The sequence below is a fragment of the Rhodnius prolixus genome, unplaced genomic scaffold (genome assembly GCF_049639745.1).
Source record: "Rhodnius prolixus isolate KJV_2025 unplaced genomic scaffold, Rpr scaffold_10, whole genome shotgun sequence".
Lineage (NCBI taxonomy): Eukaryota > Metazoa > Arthropoda > Insecta > Hemiptera > Reduviidae > Rhodnius > Rhodnius prolixus.
Genome location: NW_027411615.1, coordinates 25,078,829 through 25,094,892, shown reverse-complemented (window position 1 = coordinate 25,094,892; position 16,064 = coordinate 25,078,829). Strand labels below are relative to the sequence as shown.

The 16,064-nt window shown below is 30.9% G+C and overlaps 1 protein-coding gene across 7 annotated transcripts in view; it reads left to right on the top strand.

The window, feature by feature from the left end:
- The window catches only part of Msp300 (Muscle-specific protein 300 kDa), a 242,910-nt gene that overhangs the window by 146,400 nt on the left and 80,446 nt on the right, over window positions 1-16,064 (top strand). For 6 of the 7 annotated variants that reach the window (XM_074133140.1, XM_074133146.1, XM_074133141.1 and 3 more), the window contains 28 exons: window positions 587-793; window positions 868-1,056; window positions 1,572-1,799; window positions 1,889-2,083; window positions 2,161-2,449; window positions 3,107-3,569; window positions 3,698-3,882; window positions 3,977-4,271; window positions 4,417-4,767; window positions 5,663-5,975; window positions 6,843-7,016; window positions 8,116-8,220; window positions 8,940-9,224; window positions 9,296-9,577; window positions 9,723-9,935; window positions 10,057-10,198; window positions 10,817-11,004; window positions 11,081-11,204; window positions 11,296-11,492; window positions 11,576-11,782; window positions 12,410-12,532; window positions 12,617-12,883; window positions 13,756-14,079; window positions 14,201-14,379; window positions 14,455-14,584; window positions 14,904-15,242; window positions 15,418-15,600; window positions 15,683-15,805. In XM_074133140.1, the coding sequence (XP_073989241.1) occupies window positions 587-793; window positions 868-1,056; window positions 1,572-1,799; window positions 1,889-2,083; window positions 2,161-2,449; window positions 3,107-3,569; window positions 3,698-3,882; window positions 3,977-4,271; window positions 4,417-4,767; window positions 5,663-5,975; window positions 6,843-7,016; window positions 8,116-8,220; window positions 8,940-9,224; window positions 9,296-9,577; window positions 9,723-9,935; window positions 10,057-10,198; window positions 10,817-11,004; window positions 11,081-11,204; window positions 11,296-11,492; window positions 11,576-11,782; window positions 12,410-12,532; window positions 12,617-12,883; window positions 13,756-14,079; window positions 14,201-14,379; window positions 14,455-14,584; window positions 14,904-15,242; window positions 15,418-15,600; window positions 15,683-15,805 (6,300 nt within the window). The remainder of the gene's footprint in view (window positions 1-586; window positions 794-867; window positions 1,057-1,571; window positions 1,800-1,888; window positions 2,084-2,160; window positions 2,450-3,106; window positions 3,570-3,697; window positions 3,883-3,976; window positions 4,272-4,416; window positions 4,768-5,662; window positions 5,976-6,842; window positions 7,017-8,115; window positions 8,221-8,939; window positions 9,225-9,295; window positions 9,578-9,722; window positions 9,936-10,056; window positions 10,199-10,816; window positions 11,005-11,080; window positions 11,205-11,295; window positions 11,493-11,575; window positions 11,783-12,409; window positions 12,533-12,616; window positions 12,884-13,755; window positions 14,080-14,200; window positions 14,380-14,454; window positions 14,585-14,903; window positions 15,243-15,417; window positions 15,601-15,682; window positions 15,806-16,064) is intronic. The other variant, XM_074133145.1, reaches the window with a different exon arrangement.

The following is a 16,064-nucleotide window of genomic DNA, read 5'->3' as shown; positions in this document are numbered from 1 at the left end:
TCCTATTTTTCCAGACGGCTTTACATACAAATACCAAATTAGGTTTCGTGGACGGATGCGACTAGCAAAACATACTTTTCTGTTGTATTTACATATTAACCATTAAATAAAATCCAAGGCCAAGTCCGTAAATCGAACCCAATACCACATACATAGCGTTTCGGGTATATTATATTATCTTCTAACAAATGTGCAATGAAGAGAAATAGCTATTACAGGAAGTAAGTATTTCTTTCGGAAACTAAAAACTGTTGTTAACTGAACGATTCCCAATCCATTGTACTCATTCTCCTTTACTTCTTCCCCAGTTTGTTAATTCGTTACAATGAGCACACTTAACTATTTTAAAACATTCATTAAAATAAATTACAATTTCATTTTCTTGAATAATCTCTACTATTGGCTTCATCTATCGATTGTCCTTATTCTTAATTTTAATCTCCATTACAGTTTTAATCTCCATTACAGTTTTAATCTCCATTACAGTTTTAATCTCCATTACAGTTTTAATCTCCATTACAGTTTTAATCTCCATTACAGTTTTAATAACCATTACTGTATATTTTCATTTTTTCTTTCTTTCTAGAATGGTATAATGAAATGGACTGAATACGAAGATCAGTACAAAGAAGCTGTTGAATGGTTAAGTCAAACTGAAGAGTCTGTTCAATCATTTAATAAGTTACAAAGTTCCTTAGAACAAAAAAGAACTACACTTGAACTTTTTCAAGGCCATTTACAAACATTATTCGGTTGGCAGCAACAGTTGGACAATTTGAATCTGAAAGCTCAGGTTTGATTGAAAAAATTAGCTTAAAATTGCACGTAAGCACTACAAAAGTTGGTAGCTAATTTCTTTATTTTCAGATTTTGTTAGAGACATGTGCCGATACTCGAGTTTCAAATGCAATGATGCAGTTAACTACAAAATATAATGCATTACTATCACTTGCTAAGGAAGTAATGAGAAGATTAGAATTACACTATCAAGAACATCAGCAGCACAATTCACTCTATCAGGAATGCCAGCAGTGGGTCGAGAAAACAAGAGAAAAGGTGCACCTTTTAATATTAGGCTTTTAAATACTACGACATTCTTTTACTTGTAAGATGCTCTCCAGATCTTAATGACTGCATATTTGATAGTGTTGGTCAAAACTGCTTTCAGCCTTCCAAACTTTGGAACCTCCTTTCTGTGTTCTACATCGTGAATCCCTTAAAATTTTGTATCTTTTCTTTGCCTTTTTCTACCTGATCGCAGAGACGATTATAGATTTTACATCCTCTTTTAGTCCCTTCTTTTTCCTAAAGAATAGACAGAGATATTATCTAATCTTTTTTTTTCTTTAACCATACTTTCAGAGGACTATACCCATTTTTCCCAAAAGCTATTAACTCATACAGTTTTTAATTTGTCTCAATTTTCCGTTCGCAGTTCTGTTATATTGGAACAAGCAGCTCATTCAACAGTCCATTTAAATTTACCCAATTTCATCTGTTTAGAATATTCCAATTTCAATTGCAACATTTTAAACAAATTTTGCATTCAATGTTTGTACTGTCATTTATAGGTGGCAGTTTGCAGTGAAATGCCAAATACTGTAGCAGAAGTAAGTTCAAGATTAGGAGTAGTTAAAGGTTTGCAACAAGCATTGGAACAGGGTCAGAATCGTTTACGTTATGCTCTTGAACTTAAAGAAAAAGTTATTCTCAATACTGAACAAAGCGGGGTAGCCAAAATACAGGAAGACAGCGAATCTCTGAAACAAGAGTTTGAAAAACTTATAATTGATGTTCAGGTATGTATCAAGACAGGATATATAAGTTATTCAATGTTTAAACCTTTAATGCTAATATGGTAAAAATAACAATAACATGTAATTTGTAGAACTTAAGACAAAATCTAACATCTCGGGGTGCCGAATTGGAGGATTTACAAAAGATGAACAATTCATTGCAAGAATGGTTGGTAGAAATGAAACTGAAAGCTAACCGTGGAGATAATGTTGATATTTCTGACACTAAAGCTGAACTTGAAAAGTTTAAAGGACTTGCAAGACAAATCAAATCTCAAGAAGAACTTGTAAGCTTCTATTTAATATGGCTGAATTAGCCATTTTTATAAGCGAAAGTTATATTGTTAATAATAAACATTTTTAGGTGGATAAATTAAAGAATCGTTTAGAAAAAGAATCAGTACCCAAGAAAGACTATGAAGCAAATATTGAAGAGTATAATAAACTTAAAGATTTGGTGACATCCTTAATAAAAACCCTTGAAGAACAGGTGAAGAATTATGATGGTTATTCACTAGCACAAAAAGAAGCCGTTGATTGGGTCAGAAAAACTCGAATTCAGATACAACAGTGTAGTGATCCTCACGGAGAACAAAAAGCTATTAAAGAAAAACATTCAAAGTTGGCAGAAATTAATAACGATTTCCCTAAAGGTAAGTGAAAACTAAGATTTAAGTTTATAGCTTTGAAATTAATTAAAACATTTAAGACCCTAAAATATTAATAATAACCAAAACAAAAGCTAGCAAATAATCTTCCATAGTTTTATTATTTTTAATGTAGTTCACATTGAATACCTTGTGGGATCTTGCTTCTTAAGATTCTGTACCCTCTTTAACCTTAGTCAAGAAGAAAAACTTCTCTGAGATATCGAGTATTCGTATGACTCCCAAAAGTGGAAGATTATGATTTCAGAAATTTCAAGCGCAGAGCTCAAAATGAAATTACCTCAGAGAAGAAATACTTATACCTAAAACTAATTAAAGAAACCTTTTCATTCTTCAAAGAGATTCTGCCTTTACTTCCCATTTGCACTTGTAAACTAGGACCAAAGAAGCCTGCTAATAGTTTATTCAGTTCGTGGATGAATTGTCAAAAGCCTGTACACTTGAGAGCACGTATGACAGTGTTCCTTGCAATATTACCGAATTTCTGTATTGCTACAACTTCCATGACCAGTGATGATGCTAATTAGTAAAATTAATAAACTTTAAGATAGATCATTTTTTGACGACACAATCAACTTAGTTTTATTGAAAAATATTGTCACGAAGGTTTTTGTAAAATTTATTTAATGAATTATTTTGCAGGAGAAGCACTTGTTGAATCTGCTTTAGAAAAAGGTCAAGCAATCATCGGGCAATTAGGACCAGATGGCAAGGATATGATAAAGAGTGATTCATCTCAATTAAAATCTAGTCTTGAATCTTTGAAATCACTTCTACGTGATACTCAGTCTAACATATCCAAATGTCTTGCTGCTTGGGATGAATTTACCATAGCTAGGGATTCAGTAAAAAATTGGTTGTTAGAATTTCAACCAAAAGTTGATTCAGAATCAAAATTAGCTATAGAAAATGCTGATTCTAAATCCACTTCAGATTTGGATCGTGTACATGCCTTATTAGAAGAAATTACTGGCAAAAAGCCGGCCATTGAAGATTTGAGTGATAGATGTGAAGTTCTTATGGAAATGTCCGCATGTAATTGGGTTAGAGATGAAACTGTGAAATGGCAAGCAAAATATGCAGAACTATTTACTGCAATTCAAGAGTAAGTAACTTCTGTGTCTTTGCCTTTTTGAAATTGGTTTTATGTTTAATTCAGTCATAAAAATTATAATTTCTTATTACTATTTTTCATTTCATACGTACTACATACATTTTTTGTTTTTATTACAGACTTGTTTCAAAAGTTGAAAAGAACTTATCGGACCACACTGAGTTCCTTAAGGCTAAATCAGATTTACAAGAATGGTTACAGAGAGCTCATGGAACTGTCAAAGACTGTGTTGGTGTTGGTAGTCGAGAATGGTTGAAAGATCGTCTTCATACTGTTAATCTTGTTACTAACAGAATAACAGAAGGTAAAATTTTCAAAAAATTGTTGTTTTTAAATCTTTGTAAGTTATAATATAGAATAACATAGAATCTTAACATAAAAACTGTATTCTTTATTAGGACAACACCTAATGTCGGTTATGGAGGACGTATTTAAAAGGGCACTGGATAGAACTCCTATTGATAGACAGGAATCTTTGAGAGAAGCAGTTGCTGAATTGCATAATTCATGGGAACAGCTAACAATTGATTTAAAGTCCGTCATAGCCCAATTAAATACAGCTATTGCTCGTTGGGATGATTTCTATGATAACATTGATAAGATAGATTCGTATTTAAATGGTGTTGTTGAGAAACTTAAGGAAAAGTATGATACTAAAGCAGAACTTGGCGAAATGAAAACGATATTCGAGAGGTAACGATATTTTTCTAGATAATAATGTTTTTAAACAAATCAAGTTGCAATAAGTTAATAAATTTGATAACTTATTAAAATAGTTCAGTAAAAAACTCTTCCCGAAAATTGCTAATTGAAGAACTATTATTTTGATTTTACACAGGTTGAAACATATGCATAGCGATTTGATGGGGAAGAAAAATGAATTGGACAGATTAAAAAAAGAAGCTTCAGAATTAAGCACTTGGGCTAACAATAATGATGCAAATGAAAAGATAACATCTTTAATTAAAAAATGGGAAGAAACTGAAGCATTATGCACTGAAAACCGAGAAGCATTGGAGTTAGAAATGAAAGAACATTCAGCTTATCATCAATCTTTACAAGATATAGAAAAGTGGCTACTTCAAGTTTCTTTCCAATTAATGGCCCACAATTCTTTGTACATTACAAATAAGGAACAAACTCAAGAACAAATAGAGTTGCATAATTCTTTGTTAGCTGACATTGTGGGGTAAGTTTGTTTTGATTACTTAAAAAATTGTAAGCATAATTGTAGTTTTATATGTTAAGCATCTTTAAAAATGATGTTTGAAAATCAAATTAGTAAGAATTACAAAGAACTAACTCTTTTTAGTACAAAGCAACATTCATTGGTACTTTACTTACATATTATAAAATATATATTCCAGTAAGAGAGTCTATTTGAGATATTAGTATCAATTATTTATTATTAATATTATTATTATTTGAAAAAGAGAAAGTTTAAGCCCTGGATAATTTTCTTCTGGATCCTACTTAAGTGCCTATAAAGAAAGAACAAGACAGCACTAATTCTTATCACTTCACAATTACCCAAAGATTGTCTCTTTAAAAGAAGTATTCTAATCTCCTCCACAAAAAATCTAATCTGCTAAACATTCGTGAACCTACTATACATAATCCATTACCAGATTAATGGGCATTTCTCTATCTTTTACAAAACTTTATAATCTTTTCAAAACTGTTATGCAGAATTACTTTTTAAGTTACAAAGATCTAAATGGACTAATAGAGTTTGTAGAAACTCTGTAGTTCTACATCCAATTTTGAAATTCTGTAGAAAGATAAAGTTTAGTAAAACACTTTTTGACATTTAAAAAGCGCCTCAGTTTAATGTTGAATACAGATTTAAACCTAAGACTTTGTAGCCCAAACTGAAATGCAATACGAATTTTCCATCATCTTTAGACCGAGAAAAGTAGGAATCAATACCAAAAACCTCTTCCCAAAGAGTTGTAATGTTAAGTTTTATTTTTGTAAGTTGTGGGTAGTACTCAAAATCAGCTCTTTGAGGAAGTCGTTTGTTGTTGGGCGAGATGGCAGTCACGAGTTAAAGTTAATCATACCCTTCTTCAATTTTTCTACAGATATCAAAGCAATTTAAATGATTTAAGAACAAAAGGATTTATTCAAATAGAGAAGTATGTGAAAACTACTCCACAGATAAAGCCAACTATTGAACAACAGTTAAATAATGTACAAGAAAGTTACAATTCATTATTGCATACGGCCAAACAGATAAAATCACGATTGGATGAATCTCTAGAAAAGTTTTTGGAATATGAGCGAACATTAGAAAGCATTATGGTTAATTTGAATGAATACGAAGCCTCCCTTGGAACGGATTTCCAACCATCAGATGATATCAATGAAGCTAAAAAACAAGTAGAGCACCACAAGGTAAGTTCTGTAATGAAGTTAATGTTTGATTTAAGAATTATGAGAACATCTTCTCATACAATTTGATCGTATCTTCATGTGTAAGAAAAATGCTATATATTTTTTTAAATGTTCTTTCTTTTTTTAATACGGAAGAGGGAATAAAAGACCTAATAATGTAGAAAAGGATCTGTTGTGTCTTCCCTCTAAAGGGAAAGTTATTGATTGCTCTGAGTATTTGCGCAAGATTCAATTTTGTGGTGCAAACCTTGCAGACGAGACTTAGTCCAAGCGTGTTCGTAGCAGTACGCACCTCACAACCAAAGTCTGGTTTCTTTGAAAAATGTCGACTGCTGTTAATGTACTGTTTGGCCTCATTAGGAATGATCGTCCCTACATTATATTTTTCCTATAACTTTTGGCCTTTGGCTTTTTCCTTCAAATTGTTTTCTCCAACTTGAATTTTGAATTCCATGCTTGGAATAGCCTGTTTCTCTTTTAGTTTTGGTTCATCACCAGTTATGTGCTTTACTTTGTTGAGTGGAAATCGATTTTGATTTGTTCCTGTTCTTCTTCTCTAATAAGTGATGTTACTGTGGGAGATTGAAGGTAATGGTGAGGAGCGGTTGATCCTATGGAAAAGGAAATTTATGATTGGTGCACACACTTCTAATTAATTATTAGCTGTGAAAATAAACTTTATTCCTTTAAGGTGATTTAGTATTTCCCAAAAATTCAAATAATCTGAGACTTAGTTGTTATTATTTACTCTTAATCCATTAAAAAACCAAAAGATACAAAAAAAGGTTTGTTTTTTTGTCTACAAAACCTAATTTATCTATCTAGTTAAAATTTTGTTATTAATATCCATTAATTTTATATTTCTAGCAAATTCACAATAAACTTCAAGGCGAAAAGACAAGATTAGGAGTAGCTGTAGCAGCGTGTGAGGCAGCGGCTGCATGTATTTCAAGACCCTCCAGTCCTCAGGATCCAACAACGGCACCGTTGCCTGATCAAGAAATAAATGTTAGGGTTAGGCTGGAGGATCTAATTGATTTGGTTAGTATTTCCATAAGAAAATAGTTTAATTTGAACTTTTCAAATTTGCTCAAAAAGATAGAATGGTGTATTTATTTTTATTTTAACTTCTTGTGTGCATTGACATTAATCTAGTTCAATATCGGTCGTTGTGTAGCTTTTTTTCTTTTTTTGTTTAAATCTCATCATACTACTATAACACAAAAAATATTAGTAAGAACATTGTTGCTTTTGCTTTAATTAATTTCATTTCCCAAATTACGTTTTTTCAAGAGGTTCTTTTCATCAAAAGCCCATAGGCTTTTTGGAAAATATTGTATTCTTGCTATAAGTTTCGAGTGCCATTGGTCTCTTTTATCTTGAATTTTTTTAGAGTTGTAGACATGTATGCATTATAAAACGACCACATGGATGTAGAACCGTTTTGCCTCTCGCAATTCTAAAGTAGCACTAACCAAGGGCAACAGTAGTACATTTGTGGTACCAGAAACATAGAGAAACGATTCATTACTTTTCAAAATACTTCCTTAGCTAATGCAGAAAAAACTTTTATTAATTTAATCTCTCACGAATAGAAATTAATTCGATATTTGTATATTATGTTATTTTTATATTTACATATAAAAATCTCATATATGTATAAAATTTCATATAGAAATCTGTCACCCTAATTGCTGCGTTTTTTTCATCCACTGTTCTCTAAAGAAAACAAATTATCTATTAAAAAAGAAAAGTAAAGGTTTGTGCAGAATGAAACTATATACTTTGTAGCTGTAGCTAATTGCAAGTAGAAATTTATTATTAGTGCAGTTTAGATAAAAATAATTTCAAAAGGTAAATTTATTTTATTCTAATATTATGATGCCTGTGTATTACAAGTAAAAGGCATTATTTTACATTTTAAATTTCATGAAAAACTTCTTAGGCAGTAGTTTTTAGAATTTAGGAGCTGTTAGAAACTAGCAATGATAAGGTTTTAATTTCTAGCCGATTTGGTTTCATGGAAATTTGTGAATGTGTTAGAAAAAGTAAATAATTTTTCTTTTTATTTCTTCTTCTTTAACAAGCATGTTCTTTTGTTTTAATTCGCTTTGCATGTTATTTGTTTTCTGTTATAAAGAGTAAAGGTCCCAATGATGACCCGAAAGTTATACGATTGCGAAAAATTCTGAAGAAACTTAGAAGTAAAGGCATTTTGGGAAAAGTGAATAAGGTGTCGAAAAAGGTAATTTTTAATTTAATTTGAGTGACTTTTGTGTGTATTTTTCTAACATTTTCATTTTTGTTGATCAATTTCTTTTTTTCATTACAATATTTTTTACAGCATTTGTTCCAAACAGTGACTTTGTATTAATAGAATAGAGTGGATTCTCTCTGATATATTTACGTCTTCATTTGGTCCTAAACTATTTCAAATTTTATGTAAAAACATGTGTTCAATTGTGATTCATGTATAATATTTATGTGATCAAAAAAATCCTCTTGGATGAAAGTTTTAGTCAAAATCTGAGGACATAGCCATTTTCACCGCATTAGTGGCCTTTAGACTGTGTTCTCTCCTTTATAGGCAACACTGTCCACCACTGGACATTGAACTATAAGAGTTCTATAGTATTTTATCTAATTAGGATCTTATTATCACTGACTCTCGAGTGTAGCAAGTGGAGCCGGAAGGAAGTTAGTTGAGGTCACTAGGATCTTGAACGCGCCTCAATAGATTGGACTAAACCTAAATTTCATTAATTAGTTAGTATAGAATGTAAATCAGCAATGAAACTGAAGAACTTATTAGGCGAAGAGACCGTTAAAACCCAACTATTGACGTATTTTGCATATTGTAATCAGTTCCGAATCAGGATTCAAATAATTTCTTAAAATAATTAATGTATAACATGTGTCCTGTTAATTACAATTGCCTTTCTAATAGAACTTTTATTATACCAGGTGGAAGGTAGACTGGGACAATTATCTCAAGTCGTATTGGATCTTGAAGAAAAAGACAAGCAGTTATTATTAATAGAAGATTGGGTTGGAAATCAGATGACCGCAGTTAATGAATGGAAAAACCGGCCCTGGAAACTACGTGCAGAACCAGCTAAAAATGAACTTGCTTCAATGGCCGCCCTACAAAGCAGCATTGTAGAACAAAGGAATCGCCTATTAACTGAACTACCCGGTGGTGAACACAATAATAATGTGGCGCTAAAACTTGATCAACTTGAAAGCTTTGTTAGTAGATTATAATGATTTCGAAATTATTGCAACAATTATTCCTGTTTAATTGATCTCTTTTTTTCCAGTTGGCAGAAACGTTAGCAAAGAAACATGCTGATGAAAATGTTGTTGAAGCTTACAGAACAGCTTGTAACAACGCTCAACAACTCTTAGATTCTTTTATAAAACAACTAGAAGGAATAGAGAAAGGACATTCTATTGAATTACCTCAGAGAATCACTAACTTGGAAAGCGTTGCTGATAGCTACGATGGCAAGGTAAACTTAACAATGGGCAATATCAAAGAGCTAGCGGAAAAAGTTTTTGACATTGTTAGCAACCTAGATGCTCAACAAGTTGAAGAACAAGTAAGTTGAATTACTTTTAATTACTCTTTATTCTTAAGGTGCGGACCAAGCCGTTATATTAAATTATTCATATTTTATTTATAATATGCACCTTTTTCGGTTATATATTTTTTTTAAAAATACTAAAAAAAAAGTTGTTTATCAGGTTAAAGCAATTGAAAGAAGATTTAATGAACTTGGAAAACGAATTCAACGTAAAAAGGAAGTACTAAAATCTACGGAAAAAGAATTGAAAGATCTTGAAGCAGATATAGGTCAAGCCAAACAATGGGTTTCAGAGAAGGAATCTTATTTAAGAAATCAGCCACCAATAGGTTTTGAAACTAAAGCTTCAGAGGAACGTTTACAACTATTAAAGGTAGCCTTTAATTCTATTAATGATGTTAATGAATGATGAATAATAATATAAATAAATAATTACAATAATTCATCAATAGTAATGTAATCAAAAGAAAAATAAATGAAACTCTTTTTTTAAGAATCTCTTGAAAGAAGCTGAAGGAAAGAAGGTGATTGGAGATTCTTGTGAGAAACGTTTAGGAAACATTTCTAATGAACTTGAACCGTTTGAAGTCAAAGAAATTAAACAAAACATCCAAAATCTTAAATCCAGTGCTTCAGGTACGCATAATTAATATTAAATATTTCAATATTTTATGTATTCACGATTGTTTATACTGGATAAGGATACATAATACAGGCTTTATCTGTTTTTAAGCACCAGTTGTAGTTAAGTAATACTTGCTCCAAAAATAGTTAAAAACGCTTGCAATATCAAATTTAGGAGAAAATGCCTAAAAAGGACAAAATAACTAAATTGAGTTGTTATGAACAAGAGACTAGCAATAGCGTCAGTCTTTTGTTCATTCACAGTCTTAGTGAATTTTCAATAAGTCATGTGATACTAGCATTGCTGCAAAAGGCCAAATTTTGGAACTGAGGTGCAATAGTTCTAACATATTGTTTGAGAACTTAAATTCGTGAGCGTAACCAACTCTTTTACGAGTGTATTTCGTAATTAAGAACCTTCAGTCATTGAGAAAACAAAGATAAAATGAATTTGGCTTGTTCTTGATAAAGTGGTGCTACATCGTTGAAAGTTTCTCTTAGTTTTTTCAAGAATATCCTATTCTTTAGCAACATTACTTCTCATGATTTTGAATCTATTTTTACAAATAAACCATTATCTATCTATTTACAAAGGGCTAATATTAGACTGATTATTTTTTCATGTTTCAGATTTAGTGAAAGATTTGAAAACAGCAATAGAAGTTGCGAAAGAAGCTAGTGGAGAAAGAAAAGCATTTGAAAAACGATTAGTTGGAGTAAAGGAAAAACTACGATCTCTTTCTGGAAGTTTACCTCAAGAATCTAGCCACGAACCTCTCCTATCGTCGGATGTTGAGGCTAAGATTGCTGATAACAATGTGATTATTTTTACGGTTTGTAATTAAAAGTTAATTATTAAATTATTGATTATTGTAACAAATATTAATATTTCAGGGACACATAAAAGCATTAAATGACTTCAATGAACAGGACGTCGTACCTTTACAAAAACAAGCAAACCTCTTATTTAAGGAATGCAGTGAACCTGAGAGAGAACAGCTGCAGAAACTTGTCACAGGTAGAGCCTAATGTGAATCGCATGTAAAAACTATTTAATTTAATAAATTATAATAACAATCTAGCAACTGATGAAATATGTTAACTTTAAGCGATTGTTGATGAAAATGCTGGTTGGTTAAAAAAATTAAAAGACAAAGATGATTGGCTGAAGAAATTGTTATTATCTAGACAAGATCTGGAACAACAATTTGATAAAATTCTTCAATGGCTTAATCATGCTGAAGTCGCACTCTCTGGAGAAGTTAGAGCTACTAGTCTTTCTGTAATACAAGATCAACTTAATAAAGTAAAGTTTTCTTTTCTATAATGCGTTTGAAGATTTTCTTAATTTTGATAAATTTATTTAATTGACTCTTGATTGTTCAATAGTATTCCAAGTTAAATAGTGAATGCAAACAAATAAAAGGCGATTTAAAAGATGTAAGAGAAATTGCAAATAAGTTGAATCTTAGCGATGCAGATCGTTTAACCATTAATGATACTGTTGGTAATTTGGATCAAAGAGAACTGAAAGTTGAAAGAGATATTGCTTCTAAAATTAAAGCACTTGGAGATGCTTTGGAAAATTTCAAAGAGGTAAATAATTTGTCTTTAGTTAATAAAATAACCATTGCTATTAATTTATTCAATTTTAAAAAAAAATATTTAATACAAACTTTTTTCTTTGAAACCTTGTCTTAGTTGGCGTAAGGAAATACATTTTTCTTTTTTCCACCATTTTAGTAAACTGCAATGTGTTATTGCACAGTTTATGGTATAATACTACAGAGAATTAAATATGTTAATAAATGACCAAATTTAAAGAAAAAAGAAACCGGAAGTATAATTCTCTTAAAGTTATCTTTTATTCGTCAGTTTTCAGCCCAAACACTTGGTTTCAAATAATTTTCCAGAAAATTTATCTTACGAAAAGATCTGGGATAGTGATGATTAGAAGATTTCTCTTGCAACCATTTTAATACAAGTTGAACTAGATATTCCTTACTACTTTCCCCTAACATTTTATTTCTATGCCCAAATGTTACGTATTTTTTCGTACTAACATTCTATATTTACGCCAGGATTTGATCATACATATTAGGTTGGCTTGTTTTGAAAGTGGAGGTTCATAAAAAAAAGAAGAATTAGAAATTCTTAGCTAGTTTTCGAAGAAATTCCTTATTTTCTCATTCTAAATATTTTATTTTGTTTTAATTGTTTTAGATTCAAGAAAAGGTGGATCAATCATCTGCTTTGATGACCAAAGTAAAAGATCGTATGAAAGAACTGTCTAAACCAGTTGGTAATAAAATTGAAGACGTGGAAGCTGCAATTAACGCCTATCAAGTATTGTCTATTTGATAAAACTTGATTGCAAAAGAAAAACTTGTTTGAATGTGTTTTAATAATATTCGTTTTTTTAATTTTCAGGAATTGCTAGATGAATTGAAAGACTGGAAGAACAATCTAGGTGGTGAAAACACGGAAGCCTTATCAGCCATTCATATCAATTTACAAGATTTAATAAAGAGTTTAGAAGATGAAATTTCACATTTAAGAGAATTGTTACGGTTAAGGCAGCAGTTTATTGCTCTTATTAATGAAATTATGACATTTATCACTACTTACACGCCAATAGTTACTGAAATTGAAGCGTCAGCACAATCTACTAAAGATAAAATTAGAAAATACGATGATGTAAGTTTCAATTCAAATTTTTTGTTTCAGTCACCTTTTCATTTCCCACACTACAGAAGCTAAATAGGATTGAGTCAAATATAAGTGCTTTCTTATATATATTTTTTTCTGGTTGGGTGCCAAGCTTCGTATCCATTGTACTAGGTCAAAAATTTACAAAAATCATACCAGTGAGCTTGATTTGATATTTCTGTTTCATTACACTTTACTTCTACTCTTCTACGAACGAAATCAGGAAGTCCGCATCCACACTGAGGTTTTTGTTTTCGCAGTTCGCAGAGTTCTATAAACTTTGCTTGAAAATAATACTGTCACATTTATTTGCAATTTTGTTCAGAAAAATTGAATTTTGGAGGTTCTAGGGAGTCTTAAAATTCCAGATTTCTTCCATAACTGCTTCTTCAAACCAACTTATGGTTGCACCAACTGAATAAATTCCATCATTATAATATTTAAATCTGCCCAAAATCCCATAAATGTTTCTGAGTTTAATGAATTTTCTAGAAAACATGGAAACTATATATGTATATTTTTTAATTTTTGATTATTACAACCTGTCAATATTATTTAAAGTTTACTCTGCAAAAATTTGCTTCAGAAAGATTCTGAAGATTTTAATATATGTTAGGCACTATTTTAAGTTTTGTTGGAGCGCCCTGCCTGATTGTCTATTCATGTTCTTTGTTTATCACAGAATGTAGCAACTGTATACCAACTTTCCAATGGTTTAAATACTGATTAAATGTTAATAGTAACTAAAAAATTCAAATTTAAAGAAATGTTTTGAATTGTAATTGTAACTGTGGTAAGAGAAAATTTCAAGAACTTTTTTTTTTGCTTGCAAGCCAATGATATCAATAAATTTGTTTCAGGTTATATTAAGAATACAGTCTTGTGAAGCACTTTTGGCATCAGCAACAGACAAAGGAGAACAAATAGCTGCTGAAGGTTCTGCGGCAGACCAAAATAGCATTACAGAACAATTACAATCACTAAAACAACAATTACAAGCACTGAGAAGAGCAGTGGAAAATCAAAGACAAAAACATCTTGATGCTGAACAGCAACATATGAAACTAGCTGCAGAGTTGGATGTTTTGTTAGACTGGTTGCACACACATGAAGGTGTAGTGAAGCAAAGACCATTACTGGAAATACCGAAGGAAAGTGTTGAAAGAGAAGAAGAAAAGCATAAGGTATTCTCACGGAATCTCTGTTTTTTTTTTATTTCTTACCTACCTCATGGCGTAAGAACCCCAGCAGGTGATCTCTATTTTTCGAAGACAAAATTTAAACTTTTTATTTATTCCTTTTTAGCAATTAGCTGCGAAAGTTGAAGATCATATTAAATCAGCAGAGAAAGTAATTGATGCCTTTAAATACGAAGATAGACTGCCGGATACATTACAAAACCGATTAAGTGAAGCTTCGACCTTGGTGCAGACTTTACCGAAACATCTTAGTGAAAGAGGACAATACCTTACTGATCATAAAAAGTACTTATATCTTATTAATCAGAGCTTATAAAATAATTTCAATTGATAATAATAATGGTAAAACTATAATTTCAGTTATCGTTGTTTATATGAAACGCTGAGGGAAAAATTATTCAGTTGGGTACAAGACGCTCAGGAAAGACTACAAGTTGGCAAAAATGGCTTCTGCATTTCTGATTTACAAGCACTGCTCAATGATCACCATGTAAGTCGTTTTTAATTTTTTTTTGTTTTTGTTAGCAAATTTTTTACAGTTTTTTAGAAAGTACTAACATAATTTTTGAGTGATAGAATGGCTGTCTGGTGAAAAGCCAATGCCAAGAAAATAAGAATCATTTCGTGAAATTGTAAAAAAATTAAAATCGAAATTGCTAAATTTTAGCCGAACATTTGTTCAAATAATTTGTAATTCGCAGAAGTATAAAATTTAAACTTCCCATGATAGACCCAATTTCAGTTTCCCATTTCGAAAAATACAAAATTATTTCTTATTATTACAAGCTAAACCATATATGTTTTTCCAGCGGCATTTCTCCGATGAAAAACGTTTACACGATTTAGTATCAATTGAGATACATAAAGCTGGTCAAAGTATATGGCCATCATTGAACAGCGATGATCAAGAAATCATTAGTAAATCACATCAAGAGTGTACACAACTTTTGCGAAACACATTAAATACAGCTAAATCACTTGAAGCGAAATTGACGCAAGCATTAGAATTATCTGGATTATTTAAAGATTCATTAGCTGGAGCACAGTCAATTTTGCAAAGAGTTAGATTCTCAGATGATCCAGTTTCTACTTTAGGCGGATTGAGATTTAATATTGAAAAACTTGAACAAGCCCTCAGAGATATAGTTGTAAGTTCTATTATAATATTAATTTCTTTATTTTAATTTTTGTTCTGAAGTTTCTAAGATATTAGGATATTAGAAATGATTAATTCCAATAATACGCTGCATTTGAATTTAAAAAAAAAAAACAGTTTTATTAATAAAATTATTCATACAATGTTATTTTATTTTTTGAACATAGCATCATCAAATGGACATAGATTTACTTAACGACAGAGCAAGAGAAATTGAACAGTTTTTGGATGCAAGTAGTGCAGCAACAGTCAATTCTGAAGTTTCTACTGTTAATGATGAATGGAACTTAATAAAATTAGAACTAGAAAGCAGAAAGGATACATTGTCCAAATTATCATCTTTGTGGGAGGTAAAGATGTTTAGATATCTCGTGTTAATCACATTTTAATTAACAAGTTTTGGTTATAATTTTTTAAAAATTTGGATTATAGGAATTTGAAAATGAACAGCATGGTTTTGAAACTGGGTTGATGGCTGTTGAAGATAAATGTAAACATGTAGAAACTGTTGTTAGAACCAAGGAGCTTCTATTTGAATCAAAAGAATTATTAGAGGTAATTGCCCTGAATTGAACATTTTTACTTTTTGTTACTACTAGCGAAAAGATGTTATCATTTAGATTTTCTTTTTTGAGTTTTCACAAGAAATATTTTCGACTTTTCCTGGGCCAAAAAAGTGATTTTTACCAATTGATCTGTAAATGTCATGGCAATTCAATAACAGAAATTTTTTATTAGTATTTATTGTTACAATTTTTTTTTTCTTTAATTTAAGCCGCGTCAACAACTGAAGTGCCTTTTCAAAAGTCGGCCT